Consider the following 21,982-nt stretch of genomic DNA (forward strand, 5'->3'; position numbering starts at 1 on the left):
CCCTCCCCAGGGAGAGAGAGAGCCAACTCCCCTCCCCAGGGAGAGAGAGAGCCAACTCCCCTCCCCAGGGAGAGAGAGAGCCAACTCCCCTCCCCAGGGAGAGAGAGAGCCAACTCCCCTCCCCAGGGAGAGAGAGAGCCAACTCCCCTCCCCAGGGAGAGAGAGAGCCAACTCCCCTCCCCAGGGAGAGAGAGAGCCAACTCCCCTCCCCAGGGAGAGAGAGCCAACTCCCCTCCCCAGGGAGAGAGAGAGCCAACTCCCCTCCCCAGGGAGAGAGAGAGCCAACTCCCCTCCCCAGGGAGAGAGAGAGCCAACTCCCCTCCCCAGGGAGAGAGAGAGCCAACTCCCCCTCCCCAGGGAGAGAGAGAGCCAACTCCCCTCCCCAGGGAGAGAGAGAGCCAACTCCCCTCCCCAGGGAGAGAGAGAGCCAACTCCCCTCCCCAGGGAGAGAGAGAGCCAACTCCCCTCCCCAGGGAGAGAGAGAGCCAACTCCCCTCCCCAGGGAGAGAGAGAGCCAACTCCCCTCCCCAGGGAGAGAGAGAGCCAACTCCCCTCCCCAGGGAGAGAGAGAGCCAACTCCCCTCCCCAGGGAGAGAGAGAGCCAACTCCCCTCCCCAGGGAGAGAGAGAGCCAACTCCCCTCCCCAGGGAGAGAGAGAGCCAACTCCCCTCCCCAGGGAGAGAGAGAGCCAACTCCCCTCCCCAGGGAGAGAGAGAGACAACTCCCCTCCCCAGGGAGAGAGAGAGACAACTCCCCTCCCCAGGGAGAGAGAGAGCCAATTCCCCTCCCCAGGGAGAGAGAGAGCCAACTCCCCTCCCCAGGGAGAGAGAGAGCCAACTCCCCTCCCCAGGGAGAGAGAGAGCCAACTCCCCTCCCCAGGGAGAGAGAGAGCCAACTCCCCTCCCCAGGGAGAGAGAGAGCCAACTCCCCTCCCCAGGGAGAGAGAGAGCCAACTCCCCTCCCCAGGGAGAGAGAGAGCCAACTCCCCTCCCCAGGGAGAGAGAGAGCCAACTCCCCTCCCCAGGGAGAGAGAGAGCCAACTCCCCTCCCCAGGGAGAGAGAGAGCCAACTCCCCTCCCCAGGGAGAGAGAGAGCCAACTCCCCTACCCAGGGAGAGAGAGAGCCAACTCCCCTCCCCAGGGAGAGAGAGAGCCAACTCCCCTCCCCAGGGAGAGAGAGAGCCAACTCCCCTCCCCAGGGAGAGAGAGAGCCAACTCCCCTCCCCAGGGAGAGAGAGAGCCAACTCCCCTCCCCAGGGAGAGAGAGAGCCAACTCCCCTCCCCAGGGAGAGAGAGAGCCAACTCCCCTCCCCAGGGAGAGAGAGAGCCAACTCCCCTCCCCAGGGAGAGAGAGAGCCAACTCCCCTCCCCAGGGAGAGAGAGAGCCAACTCCACTCCCCAGGGAGAGACAGAGCCAACTCCCCTCCCCAGGGACAGAGCCAACTCCCCTCCCCAGGGAGAGAGAGAGCCAACTCCCCTCCCCAGGGAGAGAGAGAGCCAACTCCCCTCCCCAGGGAGAGAGAGAGCCAACTCCCCTCCCCAGGGCGGCCCACTGGCCTCCTTCACTCCCACTGGGCACAGTCACTCCCAGCCCGTTGCCGTGACATCCCAGCGAGGGGCGGCAGGAAGAGAGGAACTCGGGAGGGAGCGGAGGCCCCCCAGAGTCCTCCACAGGCGATATGGGAGTCACCCTCTGAAGCTGCAGGTCGCAGCGCAGCACAGCAAGATCCCTCAGGCAGGAGCGGGACATCGGCCCTCCAGCTTTGACGTGATGCAGCTCGCAGTGGGCTGGGGGGAGGGGGAAGGGCTGGGGTGTCGGAGGTGGGAGGTTGTTGACCTGAGGAGCTCCTCACTGACCCCCCACTGACCTCATCGCGTCTGTGGGATCTTGCTGAGCCCGGGCCGGCTGCCATGTCCTCGACGTGGCAACAGTGGGCGGCCGGGAGGGTGGGGGTGGTGCGGGGGAGGGAGAGAGAGAGAGAGAGAGAGAGAGAGAGAGAGAGAGAGAGAGGGGGAGAGAGAGAGAGAGGGAGAGAGAGAGAGGAAGAGAGAGAGACTGAAGGATTGGGGAGAGAGAGAGACTGAAAGATTGGGGAGAGAGAGAGAGAGACTGAAGGATTGGGGAGAGAGAGAGACTGAAGGATTGGGGAGACAGAGAGAGACTGAAGGATTGGGGAGAGAGAGAGAGACTGAAGGATTGGGGAGAGAGAGAGACTGAAGGATTGGGGGGGAGAGAGAGAGACTCTGAAGGATTGGGGAGAGAGAGAGAGACTGAAGGATTGGGGAGAGAGAGAGACTGAAGGATTGGGGAGAGAAAGAGACTGAAGGATTGGGGAGAGAAAGAGACTGAAGGATTGGGGAGAGAAAGAGACTGAAGGATTGGGGAGAGAGAGAGACTGAAGGATTGGGGAGAGAGAGAGACTGAAGGATTGGGGAGAGAGAGAGAGAGACTGAAGGATTGGGGAGAGAGAGAGAGAGACTGAAGGATTGGGGAGAGAGAGAGAGAGACTGAAGGATTGGGGAGAGAGAGAGACTGAAGGATTGGGGAGAGAGAGACTCTGAAGGATTGGGGAGAGAGAGACTCTGAAGGATTGGGGAGAGAGAGACTCTGAAGGATTGGGGAGAGAGAGACTCTGAAGGATTGGGGAGAGAGAGACTCTGAAGGATTGGGGAGAGAGAGACTCTGAAGGATTGGGGAGAGAGAGACTCTGAAGGATTGGGGAGAGAGAGACTCTGAAGGACTGGGGAGAGAGAGACTCTGAAGGACTGGGGAGAGAGAGACTCTGAAGGACTGGGGAGAGAGAGACTCTGAAGGACTGGGGAGAGAGAGACTCTGAAGGACTGGGGAGAGAGAGACTCTGAAGGACTGGGGAGAGAGAGACTCTGAAGGACTGGGGAGAGAGAGACTCTGAAGGACTGGGGAGAGAGAGACTCTGAAGGACTGGGGAGAGAGAGACTCTGAAGGACTGGGGAGAGAGAGACTCTGAAGGACTGGGGAGAGAGAGACTCTGAAGGACTGGGGAGAGAGAGACTCTGAAGGACTGGGGAGAGAGAGACTCTGAAGGACTGGGGAGAGAGAGACTCTGAAGGACTGGGGAGAGAGAGACTCTGAAGGACTGGGGAGAGAGAGACTCTGAAGGACTGGGGAGAGAGAGACTCTGAAGGACTGGGGAGAGAGAGACTCTGAAGGACTGGGGAGAGAGAGACTCTGAAGGACTGGGGAGAGAGAGACTCTGAAGGACTGGGGAGAGAGAGACTCTGAAGGACTGGGGAGACAGAGACTCTGAAGGACTGGGGAGACAGAGACTCTGAAGGACTGGGGAGACAGAGACTCTGAAGGACTGGGGAGACAGAGACTCTGAAGGACTGGGGAGACAGAGACTCTGAAGGACTGGGGAGACAGAGACTCTGAAGGACTGGGGAGAGAGAGACTCTGAAGGACTGGGGAGAGAGAGACTCTGAAGGACTGGGGAGAGAGACTCTCTGAAGGATTGGGGAGAGAGAGACTCTGAAGGATTGGGGAGAGAGAGACTCTGAAGGATTGGGGAGAGAGAGAGACTGAAAGATTGGGGAGAGAGAGACTCTGAAGGATTGGGGAGAGAGAGACTCTGAAGGATGGGGGAGAGAGAGACTCTGAAGGATTGGGGAGAGAGAGACTCTGAAGGACTGGGGAGAGAGAGACTCTGAAGGACTGGGGAGAGAGAGACTCTGAAGGACTGGGGAGAGAGAGACTCTGAAGGACTGGGGAGAGAGAGACTCTGAAGGACTGGGGAGAGAGAGACTCTGAAGGACTGGGGAGAGAGAGACTCTGAAGGACTGGGGAGAGAAAGACTCTGAAGGATTGGGGAGAGAGAGACTCTGAAGGATTGGGGAGAGAGAGAGACTGAAAGATTGGGGAGAGAGAGAGACTGAAAGATTGGGGAGAGAGAGAGAGACTGAAGGATTGGGGAGAGAGAGAGACTGAAGGATTGGGGAGAGAGAGACAGAGACTGAAGGATTGGGGAGAGAGAGAGAAACTGAAGGATTGGGGGGGAGAGAGAGAGAAACTGAAGGATTGGGGAGAGAGAGAGAGAGAGACTGAAGGATTGGGGAGAGAGAGACTCTGAAGGACTGGGGAGAGAGAGACTCTGAAGGACTGGGGAGAGAGAGACTCTGAAGGACTGGGGAGAGAGAGAGAGAGACTGAAGGATTGGGGAGAGAGAAAGACTGAAGGATTGGGGAGAGAGAGAGAGACTGAAGGATTGGTGAGAGAGAGAGAGACTGAAGGATGGGTGAGAGAGAGAGAGAGACTGAAGGATTGGTGAGAGAGAGAGACTGAAGGATTGGGGAGAGAGAGAGACTGAAGGATTGGGGAGAGAGAGAGACTGAAGGATTGGGGAGAGAGAGAGAGAGAGACTGAAGGATTGGGGAGAGAGAGAGAATGAAGGATTGGGGAGAGAGAGAGAATGAAGGATTGGGGAGAGAGAGAGACTGAAGGATTGGGGGGGAGAGAGAGACTGAAGGATTGGGGGGAGAGAGAGAGACTCTGAAGGATTGGGGAGAGAGAGAGAGAGAGACTGAAGGATTGGGGAGAGAGAGAGAGAGAGAGACTGAAGGATTGGGGAGAGAGAGAGAGAGAGAGACTGAAGGTTTGGAGGGAGGGGGAGGGAGAGAGAGAGAGAGAGAGAGGCTGAAGGATTGGGGAGAGAGAGAGAGAGAGAGAGACTGAAGGTTTGGGGGGAGAGAGAGAGAGAGTGAAGGAGACTGAATGATTGGGGTGAGAGAGAGAGAGACTGAAGGATTGCGGAGAGAGAGAGACTGAAGGATTGTGGAGAGAGAGAGACTGAAGGATTGCGGAGAGAGAGAGACTGAAGGATTGCGGAGAGAGAGAGACTGAAGGATTGGGGAGAGAGAGAGACTGAAGGATTGGGGAGAGAGAGAGACTGAAGGATTGGGGAGAGAGAGAGACTGAAGGATTGGGGAGAGAGAGCGACTGAAGGATTGGGGAGAGAGAGAGAGACTGAAGGATTGGGGAGAGAGAGAGAGAGACTGAAGGATTGGGGAGAGAGTGAGAATGAAGGATTGGGGAGAGAGAGAGACTGAAGGATTGGGGAGCGAGAGAGACTGAAGGATTGGGGAGCGAGAGAGACTGAAGGATTGGGGAGACAGAGAGAGACTGAAGGATTGGGGAGAGAGAGAGAGACTGAAGGATTGGGGAGAGAGAGAGACTGAAGGATTGGGGGGGAGACAGAGAGACTCTGAAGGATTGGGGAGCGAGAGAGAGACTGAAGGATTGGGGAGTGAGAGAGACTGAAGGATTGGGGAGAGAGAGAGACTGAAGGATTGGGGAGACAGAGAGAGACTGAAGGATTGGGGAGAGAGAGAGAGACTGAAGGATTGGGGAGAGAGAGAGACTGAAGGATTGGGGAGAGAGAGAGAGACTGAAGGATTGGGGAGAGAGAGAGACTGAAGGATTGGGGGGGAGACAGAGAGACTCTGAAGGATTGGGGAGAGAGAGAGAGACTGAAGGATTGGGGAGAGAGAGAGACTGAAGGATTGGGGAGAGAGAGAGACTGAAGGATTGGGGAGACAGAGAGAGACTGAAGGATTGGGGAGAGAGAGAGAGACTGAAGGATTGGGGAGAGAGAGAGACTGAAGGATTGGGGGGGAGAGAGAGAGACTCTGAAGGATTGGGGAGAGAGAGAGAGACTGAAGGATTGGGGAGAGAGAGAGACTGAAGGATTGGGGAGAGAAAGAGACTGAAGGATTGGGGAGAGAAAGAGACTGAAGGATTGGGGAGAGAAAGAGACTGAAGGATTGGGGAGAGAAAGAGACTGAAGGATTGGGGAGAGAAAGAGACTGAAGGATTGGGGAGAGAAAGAGACTGAAGGATTGGGGAGAGAAAGAGACTGAAGGATTGGGGAGAGAGAGAGACTGAAGGATTGGGGAGAGAGAGAGAGAGACTGAAGGATTGGGGAGAGAGAGAGAGAGACTGAAGGATTGGGGAGAGAGAGAGAGAGACTGAAGGATTGGGGAGAGAGAGAGACTCTGAAGGATTGGGGAGAGAGAGACTCTGAAGGATTGGGGAGAGAGAGACTCTGAAGGATTGGGGAGAGAGAGACTCTGAAGGATTGGGGAGAGAGAGACTCTGAAGGATTGGGGAGAGAGAGACTCTGAAGGATTGGGGAGAGAGAGACTCTGAAGGATTGGGGAGAGAGAGACTCTGAAGGATTGGGGAGAGAGAGACTCTGAAGGACTGGGGAGAGAGAGACTCTGAAGGACTGGGGAGAGAGAGACTCTGAAGGACTGGGGAGAGAGAGACTCTGAAGGACTGGGGAGAGAGAGACTCTGAAGGATTGGGGAGAGAGAGACTCTGAAGGATTGGGGAGAGAGAGAGACTGAAAGATTGGGGAGAGAGAGACTCTGAAGGATTGGGGAGAGAGAGACTCTGAAGGATTGGGGAGAGAGAGACTCTGAAGGATTGGGGAGAGAGAGACTCTGAAGGACTGGGGAGAGAGAGACTCTGAAGGACTGGGGAGAGAGAGACTCTGAAGGACTGGGGAGAGAGAGACTCTGAAGGACTGGGGAGAGAGAGACTCTGAAGGACTGGGGAGAGAGAGACTCTGAAGGACTGGGGAGAGAGAGACTCTGAAGGACTGGGGAGAGAGAGACTCTGAAGGACTGGGGAGAGAGAGACTCTGAAGGACTGGGGAGAGAGAGACTCTGAAGGATTGGGGAGAGAGAGACTCTGAAGGATTGGGGAGAGAGAGAGACTGAAAGATTGGGGAGAGAGAGAGACTGAAAGATTGGGGAGAGAGAGAGAGACTGAAGGATTGGGGAGAGAGAGAGACTGAAGGATTGGGGAGAGAGAGAGAGAGAGACTGAAGGATTGGGGAGGGAGAGAGAAACTGAAGGATTGGGGGGGAGAGAGAGAGAAACTGAAGGATTGGGGAGAGAGAGAGAGAGAGACTGAAGGATTGGGGAGAGAGAGACTCTGAAGGACTGGGGAGAGAGAGACTCTGAAGGACTGGGGAGAGAGAGACTCTGAAGGACTGGGGAGAGAGAGAGAGAGACTGAAGGATTGGGGAGAGAGAAAGACTGAAGGATTGGGGAGAGAGAGAGAGACTGAAGGATTGGTGAGAGAGAGAGAGACTGAAGGATTGGTGAGAGAGAGAGAGAGACTGAAGGATTGGTGAGAGAGAGAGACTGAAGGATTGGGGAGAGAGAGAGACTGAAGGATTGGGGAGAGAGAGAGACTGAAGGATTGGGGAGAGAGAGAGAGAGAGACTGAAGGATTGGGGAGAGAGAGAGAATGAAGGATTGGGGAGAGAGAGAGAATGAAGGATTGGGGAGAGAGAGAGACTGAAGGATTGGGGGGGAGAGAGAGACTGAAGGATTGGGGGGAGAGAGAGAGACTCTGAAGGATTGGGGAGAGAGAGAGAGAGAGACTGAAGGATTGGGGAGAGAGAGAGAGAGAGAGACTGAAGGTTTGGAGGGAGGGGGAGGGAGAGAGAGAGAGAGAGAGAGGCTGAAGGATTGGGGAGAGAGAGAGAGAGAGACTGAAGGTTTGGGGGGAGAGAGAGAGAGAGTGAAGGAGACTGAATGATTGGGGTGAGAGAGAGAGAGACTGAAGGATTGCGGAGAGAGAGAGACTGAAGGATTGTGGAGAGAGAGAGACTGAAGGATTGCGGAGAGAGAGAGACTGAAGGATTGCGGAGAGAGAGAGACTGAAGGATTGGGGAGAGAGAGAGACTGAAGGATTGGGGAGAGAGAGAGACTGAAGGATTGGGGAGAGAGAGCGACTGAAGGATTGGGGAGAGAGAGAGAGACTGAAGGATTGGGGAGAGAGAGAGAGAGACTGAAGGATTGGGGAGAGAGAGAGAATGAAGGATTGGGGAGAGAGAGAGACTGAAGGATTGCCGAGAGAGAGAGACTGAAGGATTGCCGAGAGAGAGAGACTGAAGTATTGCCGAGAGAGAGAGACTGAAGGATTGGGGAGAGAGAGAGACTGAAGGATTGGGGAGAGAGAGAGACTGAAGGAGTGGGGAGAGAGAGAGACTGAAGGATTGGGGGGGAGAGAGAGACTGAGGGATTGGGGGGGAGAGAGAGAGACTCTGAAGGATTGGGGAGAGAGAGAGAGAGAGACTGAAGGATTGGGGAGAGAGAGAGAGAGATAGAGAGACTGAAGGTTTGGGGGGAGGGAGAGAGAGAGAGAGAGAGAGGCTGAAGGATTGGGGTGAGAGAGAGGGAGAGAGACTGAGGGATTGGGAAAAGAGAGAGACTGAAGGATTGGGGATAGAGAGAGACTGAAGGATTGGGGGGGAGAGAGAGAGAGAGAGAGACTCTGAAGGATTGGGGAGACAGAGAGAGACTGAAGGATTGGGGAGAGAGAGAGAGAGAGACAAGGATTGGGGAGAGAGAGAGAGAGACTGAAGGTATGGGGAGAGAGAGAGAGAGAGAGAGACTGAAGGATTGGGGAGAGAGAGAGACGGAAGGATTGGGGAGAGAGAGAGACGGAAGGATTGGGGAGAGAGAGAGAATGAAGGATTGGGGAGAGAGAGAGACTGAAGGATTGGGGAGAGAGAGAGACTGAAGGATTGCCGAGAGAGAGAGACTGAAGGATTGCCGAGAGAGAGAGACTGAAGGATTGGGGAGAGAGAGAGACTGAAGGATTGGGGAGAGAGAGAGACTGAAGGAGTGGGGAGAGAGAGAGACTGAAGGATTGGGGGGGAGAGAGAGACTGAGGGATTGGGGGGGAGAGAGAGAGACTCTGAAGGATTGGGGAGAGAGAGAGAGAGAGACTGAAGGATTGGGGAGAGAGAGAGAGAGATAGAGAGACTGAAGGTTTGGGGGGAGGGAGAGAGAGAGAGAGAGAGAGAGGCTGAAGGATTGGGGTGAGAGAGAGGGAGAGAGACTGAGGGATTGGGAAAAGAGAGAGACTGAAGGATTGGGGATAGAGAGAGACTGAAGGATTGGGGGGGAGAGAGAGAGAGAGAGAGAGAGACTCTGAAGGATTGGGGAGACAGAGAGAGACTGAAGGATTGGGGAGAGAGAGAGAGAGAGACAAGGATTGGGGAGAGAGAGAGAGAGACTGAAGGTATGGGGAGAGAGAGAGAGAGAGAGACTGAAGGATTGGGGAGAGAGAGAGACGGAAGGATTGGGGAGAGAGAGAGACGGAAGGATTGGGGAGAGAGAGAGACGGAAGGATTGGGGAGAGAGAGAGACGGAAGGATTGGGGAGAGAGAGAGACGGAAGGATTGGGGAGAGAGAGAGACGGAAGGATTGGGGAGAGAGAGAGACGGAAGGATTGGGGAGAGAGAGAGACGGAAGGATTGGGGAGAGAGAGAGACGGAAGGATTGGGGAGAGAGAGAGACGGAAGGATTGGGGAGAGAGAGAGACGGAAGGATTGGGGAGAGAGAGAGACGGAAGGATTGGGGAGAGAGAGAGACGGAAGGATTGGGGAGAGAGAGAGACGGAAGGATTGGGGAGAGAGAGAGACGGAAGGATTGGGGAGAGAGAGAGACGGAAGGATTGGGGAGAGAGAGAGACGGAAGGATTGGGGAGAGAGAGAGACGGAAGGATTGGGGAGAGAGAGAGACGGAAGGATTGGGGAGAGAGAGAGACTGAAGGATTGGGGAGAGAGAGAGACTGAAGGATTGGGGGGGGGAGAGAGAGAGACTCTGAATGATTGGGGAGAGAGAGAGAGAGAGACTGAAGGATTGGGGAGAGAGAGAGAGAGACTGAAGGTTTGGGGGGAGGGAGAGAGAGAGAGAGAGGCTGAAGGATTGGGGTGAGAGAGAGGGAGAGAGACTGAAGGATTGGGAAGAGAGAGAGACTGAAGGATTGGGAAGAGAGAGAGACTGAAGGATTGGGGGGGAGAGAGAGAGAGAGACTCTGAAGGATTGGGGAGAGAGAGAGAGAGACTGAAGGTATGGGGGGAGAGAGAGAGAGACTGAAGGATTGGGGAGAGAGAGAGAGAGACTGAAGGATTGGGGAGAGAGAGAGAGAGACTGAAGGATTGGGGAGAGAGAGAGAGAGACTGAAGGATTGGGGAGAGAGAGAGAGACTGAAGGATTGGGGAGAGAGAGAGAGAGACTGAAGGATTGGGGAGAGAGAGAGAGAGACTGAAGGATTGGGGAGAGAGAGAGAGAGACTGAAGGATTGGGGAGAGAGAGAGAGACTGAAGGATTGGGGAGAGAGAGAGAGAGACTGAAGGATTGGGGAGAGAGAGAGAGAGACTGAAGGATTGGGGAGAGAGAGAGAGACTGAAGGATTGGGGAGAGAGAGAGAGACTGAAGGATTGGGGAGAGAGAGAGACTGAAGGATTGGGGAGAGAGAGAGAGAGAGAGACTAAAGGATTGGGGAAAGAGAGAGACAGAGACTGAAGGATTGGGGAGAGAGAGAGAGAGAGAGAGACTGAAGGATTGGGGAGAGAGAGAGAGACTGAAGGATTGGGGAGAGAGAGAGAGAGACTGAAGGATTGGGGGAGAGAGAGAGAGACTGAAGGATTGGGGAGAGAGAGAAAGACTGAAGGATTGGGGGAGGGGGGAGAGGGGAGAGAGAGAGAGAGACAGAAAGAGAATCAGGAATGATTAAAGGAACACAAGCAGAAGGTTACAGCTGCCGCTGTAATGGGGGTTTGAATACAGGGGTAAAGATGTCTTGCTGCAATGGTATCGAGCCATGGTGAGACTGTACCTGGAGCAGTGCGTCCAGTTTTGGTCTCCTTATCTAAGGATGTACTTACCATAGAAGGAGTACAACAGAGGTTCACCGGATTAATCCCCAGCATGGTGGGATTGTCTCATGAGGAGAGAGTGAGGAGACTGGGCCTGTATTCTCTAGGGTTTAGAAGAATGAGAGGAGATCTCATTGGAGGATAGGTTGGAGAGGTTGAGACTGTTTTCCTTGGAGAGAAGGAGGCTGAGGGGAGACTTGATCGTGGTGTTCAAGATCCTGAGGGGTGTGGACAGGGTAAATAGGGGGAAACTGTTCCCACTCGAGAGAGCATCAAGGACTAGGGGGCACAGATTGAAAATAGTGGGCAAAAGGAGTAAATGTGATGTGAGGAAGAATTGCTTCACCCAGAGGGGGGTTGGAGTCTGGAACAAACTTCCTGAGAGGGAGTTGGAGGCAGGTTCGATCGAGGTATTCAAAAGGGAATGGGATTGTTACCGGAAAAGAGGGAATGTGCAGGGTGACAGGAATGAAGCAGGGAGTGGGACTAGGTGGGATGATCTATCAGAGAGCCAGTGCGGGCTCGATGGGCTGAATGGCCTCCTTCTGCACTGTAAAGATCCTGTGACACTGACACTGTGAAACATACAAAATTCTTACAGGGCTCGATAGGGGAGATGCAGGAAGGATGTTCCCCCTGGCTGGGGGGGTCTAGAACCAGGGGACAGAGTCTCAGGATAAGGGGTCGTCCATTTAGGACTGAGATGAGGAGGAATCTCTTCACTCGGAGGGTGGTGAATCTTTGGAATTCTCTACCCCAGAGGGCGGTGGAGGCTCAGTCAGTGAGCACGTTCAAGACAGAGATTGAGGGATTTCTACATCTTAAAAACATAAGACCATAAGACATAGGAGCAGAAATTAGGCTATTCGGCCCATCGAGTCTGGTCCGCCATTCAATCATGGCTGATAAGTTTCTCAACCCCATTCTCCCGCCTTCTCCCCGTAACCTTTGATCCCCTTACCAATCAAGAACCTATCTATCTCGGTCTTAAATACACTCAATGACCTGGCCTCCACAGCCTTCTGTGGCAATGAATTCAATAGATTCACCACTCTCTGGCTAAAGAAGTTTCTCCTCATCTCTGTTCTAAAAGGTCTTCCCTTTACTCTGAGGCTGTGCCCTCGGGTCCTAGTCTCTCCTACTAATGGAAACATCTTCCCCATGTCCACTCTATCCAGGCCTTTCAGTATTCTGTAAGTTTCAATCAGATTCCCCCTCATCCTTCTAAACTCCATCGAGTATAGACCCAGAGTCCTCAAACATTCCTCATATGTTAAGTCTTTCATTCCTGGGATCATTCCCGTGAACCTCCTCTGGACCCTCTCCAGGGCCAGCACATCCTTCCTGAGATACGGGGCCCAAAATTGCTCAGAATATTCTAAATGTGGTCTGACCAGAGCCTTATAAAGCTTCAGCAGCACATCCCTGCTTTTATATTCTAGTCCTCTCGAAATAAATGTCAACATTGCATTTGCCTCCCTAACTACCAACTCAACCTGCAAGTTAACCTTAAGAGAATCCCAAGTCCCTTTGCACTCCAGATTTCTGAATTCTCTCCCCATTTAGAAAATAGTCAATGCCTCTATTCTTCTTACCAAAGTGCATGACCTCACACTTCCCCATGTTGTATTCCATTTGCCACTTCTTTGCCCATTCTCCTAACCTGTCCAAATCCTTCTGCAGCCTCCCCATCTCCTCAATACTACCTGTCCCTCCACCTATCTTTGTAGCATCTGCAAACTTAGCCAGGATGCCCTCAGTTCCTTCATCTAGATCATTAATGTATAAAGTGAAAAGTTGTGGTCCCAACACTGACCCCTGCGGAACTCCACTCATCACCGGCCGCCATCCTGAGAAGGACCCCCTTATCCCCACTCTCTGCCTCCTGCCAGACAGCCAATCTTCTATCCATGCTAGTACCTTGCCTCTAACACCATGGGCTCTTATCTTACTGAGCAGCTTCCTGTGCAGCACCTTGTCAAAGGCCTTCTGGAAGTCCAAGTAGATAACATCCATTGGCTCTCCTTTGTCTAACCTACTGGTTACCTCCTCAAAGAATTCTAACAGATTTGTCAGGCATGACCTCCCCTTGATGAAACCATGCTGACTTTGCCCTTTTTCACCACGCACTTCCAAGTATTCTGAAATCTCATCCTTAATAATGGACTCTAAAATCTTACCAGCGACCAAGGTCAGGCTAATCAGCCTGTAATTTCCCATCTTTTGCCTCACTCCCTTCTTAAACAGGGGGGTTACATTAGCGATTTTCCAGTCCTCTGGGACCCTCCCTGACTCCAGTGATTCCTGAAAGATCGCCACTAATGCCTCCACTATCTCTTCAGCTATCTCCTTCAGAACTCTGGGATGTAATCCATCTGGTCCAGGTGATTTATCCACCTTCAGACCTTTCAGTTTTCCTAGCACCTTCTCCTTGGTAATGGCCACCATACTCACCTCTGCCCCCCAACTCTCTTGGACTTTGGGGATGTCACTCGTGTCTTCCACTGTGAAGACTGATGCAAAGTACCTATTCAGTTCCTGCGCCATTTCTTTGTTCCCCACTACTACTTCTCCAGCATCATTTTCCAGTGGCCCAATGTCCACTTTTGCCTCTCTCTTACCCTTTATACATCTAAAAAATACTCTTGCAATCTTCTTTTATATTACTGGCGAGTTTACCCTCATATTTAATCTTCTCCCTCCTTATTTCTTATTTAGTTGTCCTCTGTTGGTCTTTGTAGGCTTCCCAATCCCCTGGTTTCCCACTGCTCTTTGCCAGATACATCGAGGGATACGGGGATAGTGGGGGAAAGTGGTGTGGAGGTAGAGGATCAGCCATGATCTCACTGAATGGCGGAGCAGGCTCAAAGGGCTGAATGGCCTCCTCCTGCTCCTGTGTTCCTAACTGGCTTGTTTCGGGAGACATTGACTGACCCGACACGTGTTTCCATCAATGAATAACTGCTCGAGTGGAGCAATAGAAACAGCAAACATGACAAGGCTCGAGAATTAGTTCATTCAGCCCAGCATCTGGGCTGAGAAGCCAGACCACTGCCAAGACCTGCACACTGATTTCCTTGCCAAAAAGGTTTTTTGATTCTTCATAACACCAATGGTAATATTAGTCTCAGTCATCACACTTCAACTCATCCCCTCCCCAGTGTCTGCGATGGTTATATCAGATCTTTTCATTCACAACCCACCTCGTGCTATTCTCTTGAATTCATTCATGATTGGACAGGGTATAAAGAACGGCAGAGAATGACTAAAAGGTTAATCAGGAGAAAGAAATGAGATGAAGCTAGCTAGAAACGTAAAAACGGATAGCAAGAGTTTCTCCAAACAGGAAAAGAGTAAAGTGAGTGTTGGTCATCTAGAGAGTGACAGTGGGGAGTTAATAAGGAAATGGCGACAGAAATGAATAAATATTTTGCTTCTGCATTCACTATAGAGGATACAGAAAATATCCCAGTAAAAGCTGCAAATCAGGTGGTGAACAGGAGAGGGGAACTTGGTGAAATTGAAATCACTAGGGAAACAGAACTGAGCAAATTGATGGAGCTGAGGTTGACAAGTCTCTGGGTCCCGATGGACTACACCCTAGGGTCTTAAAAGAGGTGACTAATGAGGTAGTCGGTGCACTGGTGTTAATTTTCCAAAATTCATTAGATTCTGGGAGGGTTCAATCAGATTGGAAAGTAGCAAATATAACCCCTCTATTCAAGAAGAGAGGGAGGCAGAAAACAGGAAACTATCGGCCAGTTAGCTTGTCGTCTGTCATGGGGAAGTTATTAGAATCGATCATTAAGGAGGCTATAGCTGGGAACTTCAAAAAACTCAAGGTGATTGGGATGAGTCAACATGGTTTTGTGAAAGGGAATCATGTTTAACCAATTTACTGGAGTTTTTTTTGAAGGAGTAACATGCGCAGTGGATAAAGGGGAACCTGTAGATGTGCTGTACTTGGATTTCCAGAAGGCATTTGTTAAGCTGCCAGTTCAAAGGTTATTGTGGAAAATTAAAGCTCGTGGTGTAGGGGGTAACATATTAGCATGGGTAGAAGATTGGCTGGCTGACAGAAAGCAGAGAGTATGCATAAATGGGTCATTTTCTAATTGGCAGGATGTGATGAGTGGAGTCCCGCAGGGATCTGTACTGAGGCCTCAGCCTTTTACAATTTATACCAATGACTAAGGTGAGGAGAGTGAAGACATGGTAGCTAAATTTGCAGATGACACACAGATAGGTAGGAAAGTATGTTGTGAAGAGGACATGAGGAGGTTGCAGATGGATATAGGTGGGTTGAGTGAGTGGGCAAAGAGCTGGCAAATGGAGTTTAATGTGAGAAAATGTTCACTTTGGCAGGAAGAACAAAAAAGCAGAGAATTACTTAAATGGAGAATGGCTGCAGAGTCTGCAGAAGTTGATCAATCTCTGTCTTGAACATACTCAGTGACTGAGCCTCCACCGCCCTCTGGGGTAGAGAATTCCAAACATTCACCACCTTCTGAGTGAAGAGATTCCTCCCCATCTCAGTCCTAAATGGACGGCCTCTTATCCTGAGACTGTGTCCCCTGGTTCTAGACACCCCAGCCAGGGGGGAGCACCCTTCCTGCATCTCCCCTATCACGTCCTGTAAGAATACTGTAAGTTTCAATGAGATCTCCTCTCATTCTTCTAAACCCTAGAGAATACAGGCCCAGTCTCCTCACTCTCCTCGTGAGACAATCCCACCATCCTGGGGATTAATCCGGTGAACTTCTGTTGCACTCCCTCTATGGCAAGTACACCCTTCCTTAGGTAAGAAGAGCAAAAGTGCCCACACTACTCCAGGTACAGTCTCAGCAAGGCTCTATACCACTGCAAAAATACATCCTGTACTCAAACACTCTTTCAAAGAAGCCCATGTATCATTCGCCATCCTAATTCTTGCTGCACCTGCATTGCTAGATTTCAGTGACTCATGATCGATCAGAGCGACACCAAAATACTTTTTAAGGAGGGAGTTCCAGGATTTGGACCCAGCGACAGTGAAGGAACGGCCGATATATTTCTAAGTCAGGATGGTGAGTGGCTCGGAGGGGAACTTCTAGGTGGTGATGTTCCCCATGTGTCTGCTGCCCTTGTCCTTCTAGATGATAGTGGTCGTGGGTTTGGAAGGTGCTGTCTAAGGAGCCTTGGTGAGTTGCTGCAGTGCATCTTGTAGATGGTACACACACTGCTGCTACTGTGCGTCGGTGGTAGAGGGAGTGAATGTTTGTGAATGGGGTGCCGATCAAGCGGGGCTGCTTTGTCCTGGATGGTGTCGAACTTCTTGAGTGTTGTGGGAGCTGCACTCATCCAGGCAAGTGGGGAGTATCCATCACACTCCTGAGTTGTGCTGGTGGACAGACTTTGGGGGGGTCTCTCCAAAACCCTGTGTAATCGCAGCAGTGCCTTGGCTTCAGTGATTGGTGGAGAAACATCCCTTGGGATTGGGATCATTCGACTGGCCGGGAGAGATCGAGTGGGAGTCCCGGTCTCTGCACCCCCGCACACCCCCCTCACAGCCAGGCTGTCTTGGAGCTGCCTTCCACTTCTCCACTACCAACCCCGCGATTAGATTCCAGTCTGTAACTCACTCTCGGGTATCTGTTATTCTATATATAAATCACCCCGAACACCTCGATCAGATTCCAGTCTGTTTCTCACTCCCGGGTATCTGTTATTTTATATATAAACCACCCCGAACCCCTCATATTCCAGTCTGTAACTCACTCCCGGGGTATCTGTTATTCGACATATAAACCACCCCGAACACCTCGATCAGATTCCAGTCTGTAACTCACTCCCGGGTACCTGTTATTCTATATATAAACCACCCCGAACACCTCGATCAGATTCCAGTCTGTAACTCACTCCCGGGTATCTGTTACTCTATGTATAAACTCCCTGAACCCCACGATTAGATTCTAGTCTGTACCTCACTCCCGGGTAAATGTTGTTCTACATATAAACCACCGCAAACCCCTCGATTAGATTCCACTCTGTCACTCACTCCCGGGTATGTGCTACTCTATATATAAAACCCCCAAACCACATGATTAGATTCCAGTCTGTATCTCACTCCCGGGTATCTGTTATTCTATATATAAACACCCTAAATCCCTTGGTTACATTCCAGTCTGTAACTCAATCCTGGGTATCTGTTATGCTATGTGTAAACCACCCCGAACCCCTCAATTAGATTCCAGTGTGTAACGCACTCTTGGGTATCTGTTATTCTATATATAAACTGCCCGAACCCCTCGATTACATTCCAGTCTGTAACTCACTCCCGGGTATCTGTTATTCTATATATAAACCACCCCAAAACCCCTCAATTAGACTCCAGTCTGTAACTCACTCCCGGGTATTTGTTATTCTATATATAAAACCACCCGAACCCCTCGATTACATTCCAGTCTGTAACTCACTCCCGGGTATCTGTTATTCTATATATAAACCACCCCTCTTCCCTCGATTAGATTCCAGTCTGTAACTCACTCCCAGGTATCTGTTATTTTATATATAAATACCTCAAACCCCTCGATCAGATTCCAGTCTGCAATTCACCCCCGGGTATCTGTTTTTCTATATATAAACCACCCCAAACCCCTCGATTAGATTCCAGTGTGTAACGCACTCCTGGGTATCTGTTATTCTATATATAAACACACCCCGAACCCCTCGATTAGATTCCAGTCTGTAACTCACTCCCGGGTATCTGTTATTCAATATATAAACCGCCCGAACCCCTCAATTAGATTCCAGTCTGTAACTCACTCCCGGGTATCTGTTATTCTATATATAAACCACCCAAACCCCTCGATTAGATTCCAGTCTGTAACCCACTCCCGGGTATCTGTTATTCTATATATAAACCACCCGAACCCCTCGATTAGATTCCAGTCTGTAACTCACTCCCGGGTATCTGTTATTCTAAATATAAACCACCCGAAACCCTCGATTAGATTCCAGTCTGTAACTCACTCCCGGGTATCTGTTATTCTATATATAAACACCCCGAACCCCTCGATTAGATTCCAGTCTGTAACTCACTCCCGGGTATCTGTTATTTTATATATAAACAACCTGAACCCCTCGATTAGATTCCAGTCTGTAACTCACTCCCGGGTATCTGTTATTCTATATATAAACCACACCAAACCCCTCGATTAGATTCCAGATTTTGTAAAGTTTTACCTGGTCCAGCATCACTAAATTTATTTGTGTCATTATCTCTTGGCACTTTTTGGGATCTTGCTGTGTGTATCTCAGGTGACATGTTCCATACAACAGTGACAAAAACCCTCTATTGGCTGTATAGTGCCTCTGGATGTGCTGAGGTCATGACAGGCGCTTTGAAAATGCAGGAAGCTGTCCTACCATCTTTCTTCTCACCATGCATCGTTACTCCTCGAAGGGATCATCGTCTTATACATACCTGGAACACGCGGTCCAGCCTGTGCTTCTTGCCTCTGACTGTGATGTAGGGAACAGTTTCCTCATACGGACTCAGTCTCCGTCGCTGAGCTGTTTGGCTTTCGTACAGCGCTAGAGGAAAGAGCAAGACACAGGCCGATGTGAATCCAGAGCTCAGCTGGAAGAAGGTTCCAGGAAGCAGCACTAACATGGGCATCACTTCCAGCAGAGAAAGTTACAGTCACCCCTCATCAAACCTGCTCTTACTTCAACAACAATGTGCATTTATAGAGTCTTTTAGACTCTAGACATGGAGACAGAGAGAGAGAAAAAAAGAGAGAGAGAGGGAGGGACAGAGAGAGAGAGAGGGAGGCACAGAGAGAGAGAGAGAGAGAGAGGGGCACAGAGAGAGAGAGAGAAAGAGGGAGGCACAGAGAGCAAGAGAGAGAGGGAGGCACAGAGAGAGAGAGAGAGAGGCACAGAGAGAGAGGCACAGAGAGAGAGAGAGAGGCACAGAGAGAGAGAGGGAGGCACAGAGAGAGAGAGGGAGGCACAGAGAGAGAGAGGGAGGCACAGAGAGAGAGAGGGAGGCACAGAGAGAGAGAGGGAGGCACAGAGAGAGAGAGGGAGGCACAGAGAGAGAGAGGGAGGCACAGAGAGAGAGAGGGAGGCACAGAGAGAGAGAGGGAGGCACAGAGAGAGAGAGGGAGGCACAGAGAGAGAGAGGGAGGCACAGAGAGAGAGAGGGAGGCACAGAGAGAGAGAGGGAGGCACAGAGAGAGAGAGGGAGGCACAGAGAGAGAGAGGGAGGCACAGAGAGAGAGAGGGAGGCACAGAGAGAGAGAGGGAGGCACAGAGAGAGAGAGGGAGGCACAGAGAGAGAGAGGGAGGCACAGAGAGAGAGAGAGGGAGGCACAGAGAGAGAGAGAGGGAGGCACAGAGAGAGAGAGGGAGGCACAGAGAGAGAGAGGGAGGCACAGAGAGAGAGAGGGAGGCACAGAGAGAGAGAGGGAGGCACAGAGAGAGAGAGGGAGGCACAGAGAGAGAGAGAGGGAGGCACAGAGAGAGAGAGGGAGGCACAGAGAGAGAGAGGGAGGCACAGAGAGAGAGAGGGAGGCACAGAGAGAGAGAGGGAGGCACAGAGAGAGAGAGGGAGGCACAGAGAGAGAGAGGGAGGCACAGAGAGAGAGAGGGAGGCACAGAGAGAGAGAGGGAGGCACAGAGAGAGAGAGGGAGGCACAGAGAGAGAGAGGGAGGCACAGAGAGAGAGAGGGAGGCACAGAGAGAGAGAGGGAGGCACAGAGAGAGAGAGGGAGGCACAGAGAGAGAGAGGGAGGCACAGAGAGAGAGAGGGAGGCACAGAGAGAGAGAGGGAGGCACAGAGAGAGAGAGGGAGGCACAGAGAGAGAGAGGGAGGCACAGAGAGAGAGAGGGAGGCACAGAGAGAGAGAGAGAGGCACAGAGAGAGAGAGAGAGGCACAGAGAGAGAGAGGGAGGCACAGAGAGAGAGAGGGAGGCACAGAGAGAGAGAGGGAGGCACAGAGAGAGAGAGGGAGGCACAGAGAGAGAGGGAGGCACAGAGAGAGAGAGGGAGGCACAGAGAGAGAGAGGGAGGCACAGAGAGAGAGAGGGAGGCACAGAGAGAGAGAGGGAGGCACAGAGAGAGAGAGGGAGGCACAGAGAGAGAGAGGGAGGCACAGAGAGAGAGAGGGAGGCACAGAGAGAGAGAGGGAGGCACAGAGAGAGAGAGGGAGGCACAGAGAGAGAGAGGGAGGCACAGAGAGAGAGAGAGGGAGGCACAGACAGAGAGGCACAGAGAGAGAGAGAGGGAGGCAGAGAGAGAGAGAGAGAGAGAGAGGGAGGCAGAGAGAGAGAGAGAGAGGGAGGCACAGAGAGAGAGAGAGAGGGGGAGGCACAGAGAGAGAGAGAGAGGGAGGCACAGAGAGCGAGAGAGAGAGGGAGGCACAGAGAGAGAGAGGGAGAGGCACAGAGAGAGAGAGAGAGGGGGAGGCACAGAGAGAGAGAGAGGCACAGAGAGAGAGAGAGAGAGAGAGGGGGAGGCACAGAGAGAGAGAGAGAGAGGGGGAGGCACAGAGAGAGAGTGAGAGGGAGGCACAGAGAGAGAGAGAGGGAGAGGCACAGAGAGAGAGAGAGGGGGAGGCACAGAGAGAGAGAGAGGGGGAGGCACAGAGAGAGAGAGAGGGGGAGGCACAGAGAGAGAGAGAGGGGGAGGCACAGAGAGAGAGAGAGAGAGAGGCACAGAGAGAGAGAGAGGGGGAGGCACAGAGAGAGAGAGAGGGGGAGGCACAGAGAGAGAGAGAGGGGGAGGCACAGAGAGAGAGAGAGGCACAGAGAGAGAGAGAGAGAGGGGGGGGGAGGCACAGAGAGCGAGACAGAGAGAGGGAGGCACAGAGAGAGAGAGGGAGAGGGAGAGGGAGGCACAGAGAGATAGAAAGGGAGAGAAAGAGAGGGGGAGAGAGAGAGAGAGGGAGAGAGGGTGGCACACAGAGAGAGAGAGAGAGAGATAGGGAGTGGGGGGAGAGAGAAAGAGAGGTGGAGAGGTTCAGGGAGGGAATTCCAGAGCTCAGGGCCCCAAGTAGCTGAAGGCACGGCCGCCAATGGTGGAGCGATGGGTAAAAAATGGTGGGGGTGTCGCATTATTGGTTAAAGAATCAATTACAGCTGTGAGGAGAATTGAGATACTAAATGTAGCATCAAATGAGGCCATAGGGGCTGAGCTCAGAAATAAAAAAGGGGCAGCCACACTGCTCGGGGTGTACTCTCGACCCCCCAAATAGTGGAAGGGAGCTAGAAGAGCAGGTATGGAGGCAGATATCTGAGTGGAAAAACAATAGGGCAGGAATCGTTGGGGACTTCAGCTACCTGAATATCAACTGAGATGGAAACAGTGCGAGGGGCACAAAATTCCTGAACTGTACCCAAGGGAACTTTTTCAGCCAACACATCACAAGCCCATCGAGGGGAGGCGCAATTCTAGATTTAGTCTTAGCAAAGGAAGCTGGGCAAGTGGATGAAGTAGCTGTGGGGGTCCATTTTGGACATAGTGACCATAATACGGTTAGATTTAGCATCATTATGGAAAAGAACAAAGACAGAGCAGGAGTAAAAGATCGAAATTGGGGGGAAGGCGAATGTTACAAAGCTGAGAGGGGAGCTGGTGGGAATGGACTGGGTACAGCGATTAGAAAACTGTGTCAGATCAGCGGGAGACATTCCAAAGCGAGATTGTACAGGCACAGTGTAAACATGCCCCCACAAAGAAAAAGGGTGGGGCTGCCAAATCTCGAACCCTTTGGTTTTCCAGAAACACACAGGGCAAGATAAAGCAGGGAAAGAAAGTTTATGAGAATCACAAAAAGCTTAATATTGTAGCCAGCCTCGAGGAGAATGGACAGTACAGTGGTGATACCAAATGGTATTAGCAAGAAAATTCGTAGAAAAGTCAAAGCTGTTTTACCAGGATATGAAGAGCAGAAGGAAAGGGCCAGGTCTGTCAGAGATACTCATGGGAACTTGTGTGTTCATGCACCTCTGTTAGCTCACCCCACAGCCTCCTCTGTTCTATGAAAACAACCCCAGCCTATCCAATCTCCCCTCATAGCTGCAATTTTCAAGCCCTGGCAGCATTCTTGTAAATCCCTTCTGTACCCTCACCAAGGCAATTATGACCTTCCTGTAATGTGGTGACCAGAACTGGACACAAAATTCCAGATGTGGCCTAACCAGCCTTTTATACAGTTCCAGCATTACATCCCTGCTTTTATATTCAATCCCTCGTCCAGTAAAGGAAAGCAGTCCCAT

The 21,982-nt window shown here is 51.9% G+C and overlaps 1 protein-coding gene across 1 annotated transcript in view; it reads right to left on the bottom strand.

Annotated features, from left to right (window-relative positions):
- LOC121274449 overlaps nt 1–21,982 on the bottom strand; it is a 43,337-nt gene that overhangs the window by 14,311 nt on the left and 7,044 nt on the right. Inside the window, exon 2 of the mRNA XM_041181785.1 lies at nt 18,183–18,292. Coding sequence (XP_041037719.1) covers nt 18,183–18,292 — 110 coding nt within the window. The remainder of the gene's footprint in view (nt 1–18,182; nt 18,293–21,982) is intronic.

Source organism: Carcharodon carcharias, assembly GCF_017639515.1.
Source record: "Carcharodon carcharias isolate sCarCar2 chromosome 36 unlocalized genomic scaffold, sCarCar2.pri SUPER_36_unloc_3, whole genome shotgun sequence".
NCBI lineage: Eukaryota > Metazoa > Chordata > Chondrichthyes > Lamniformes > Lamnidae > Carcharodon > Carcharodon carcharias.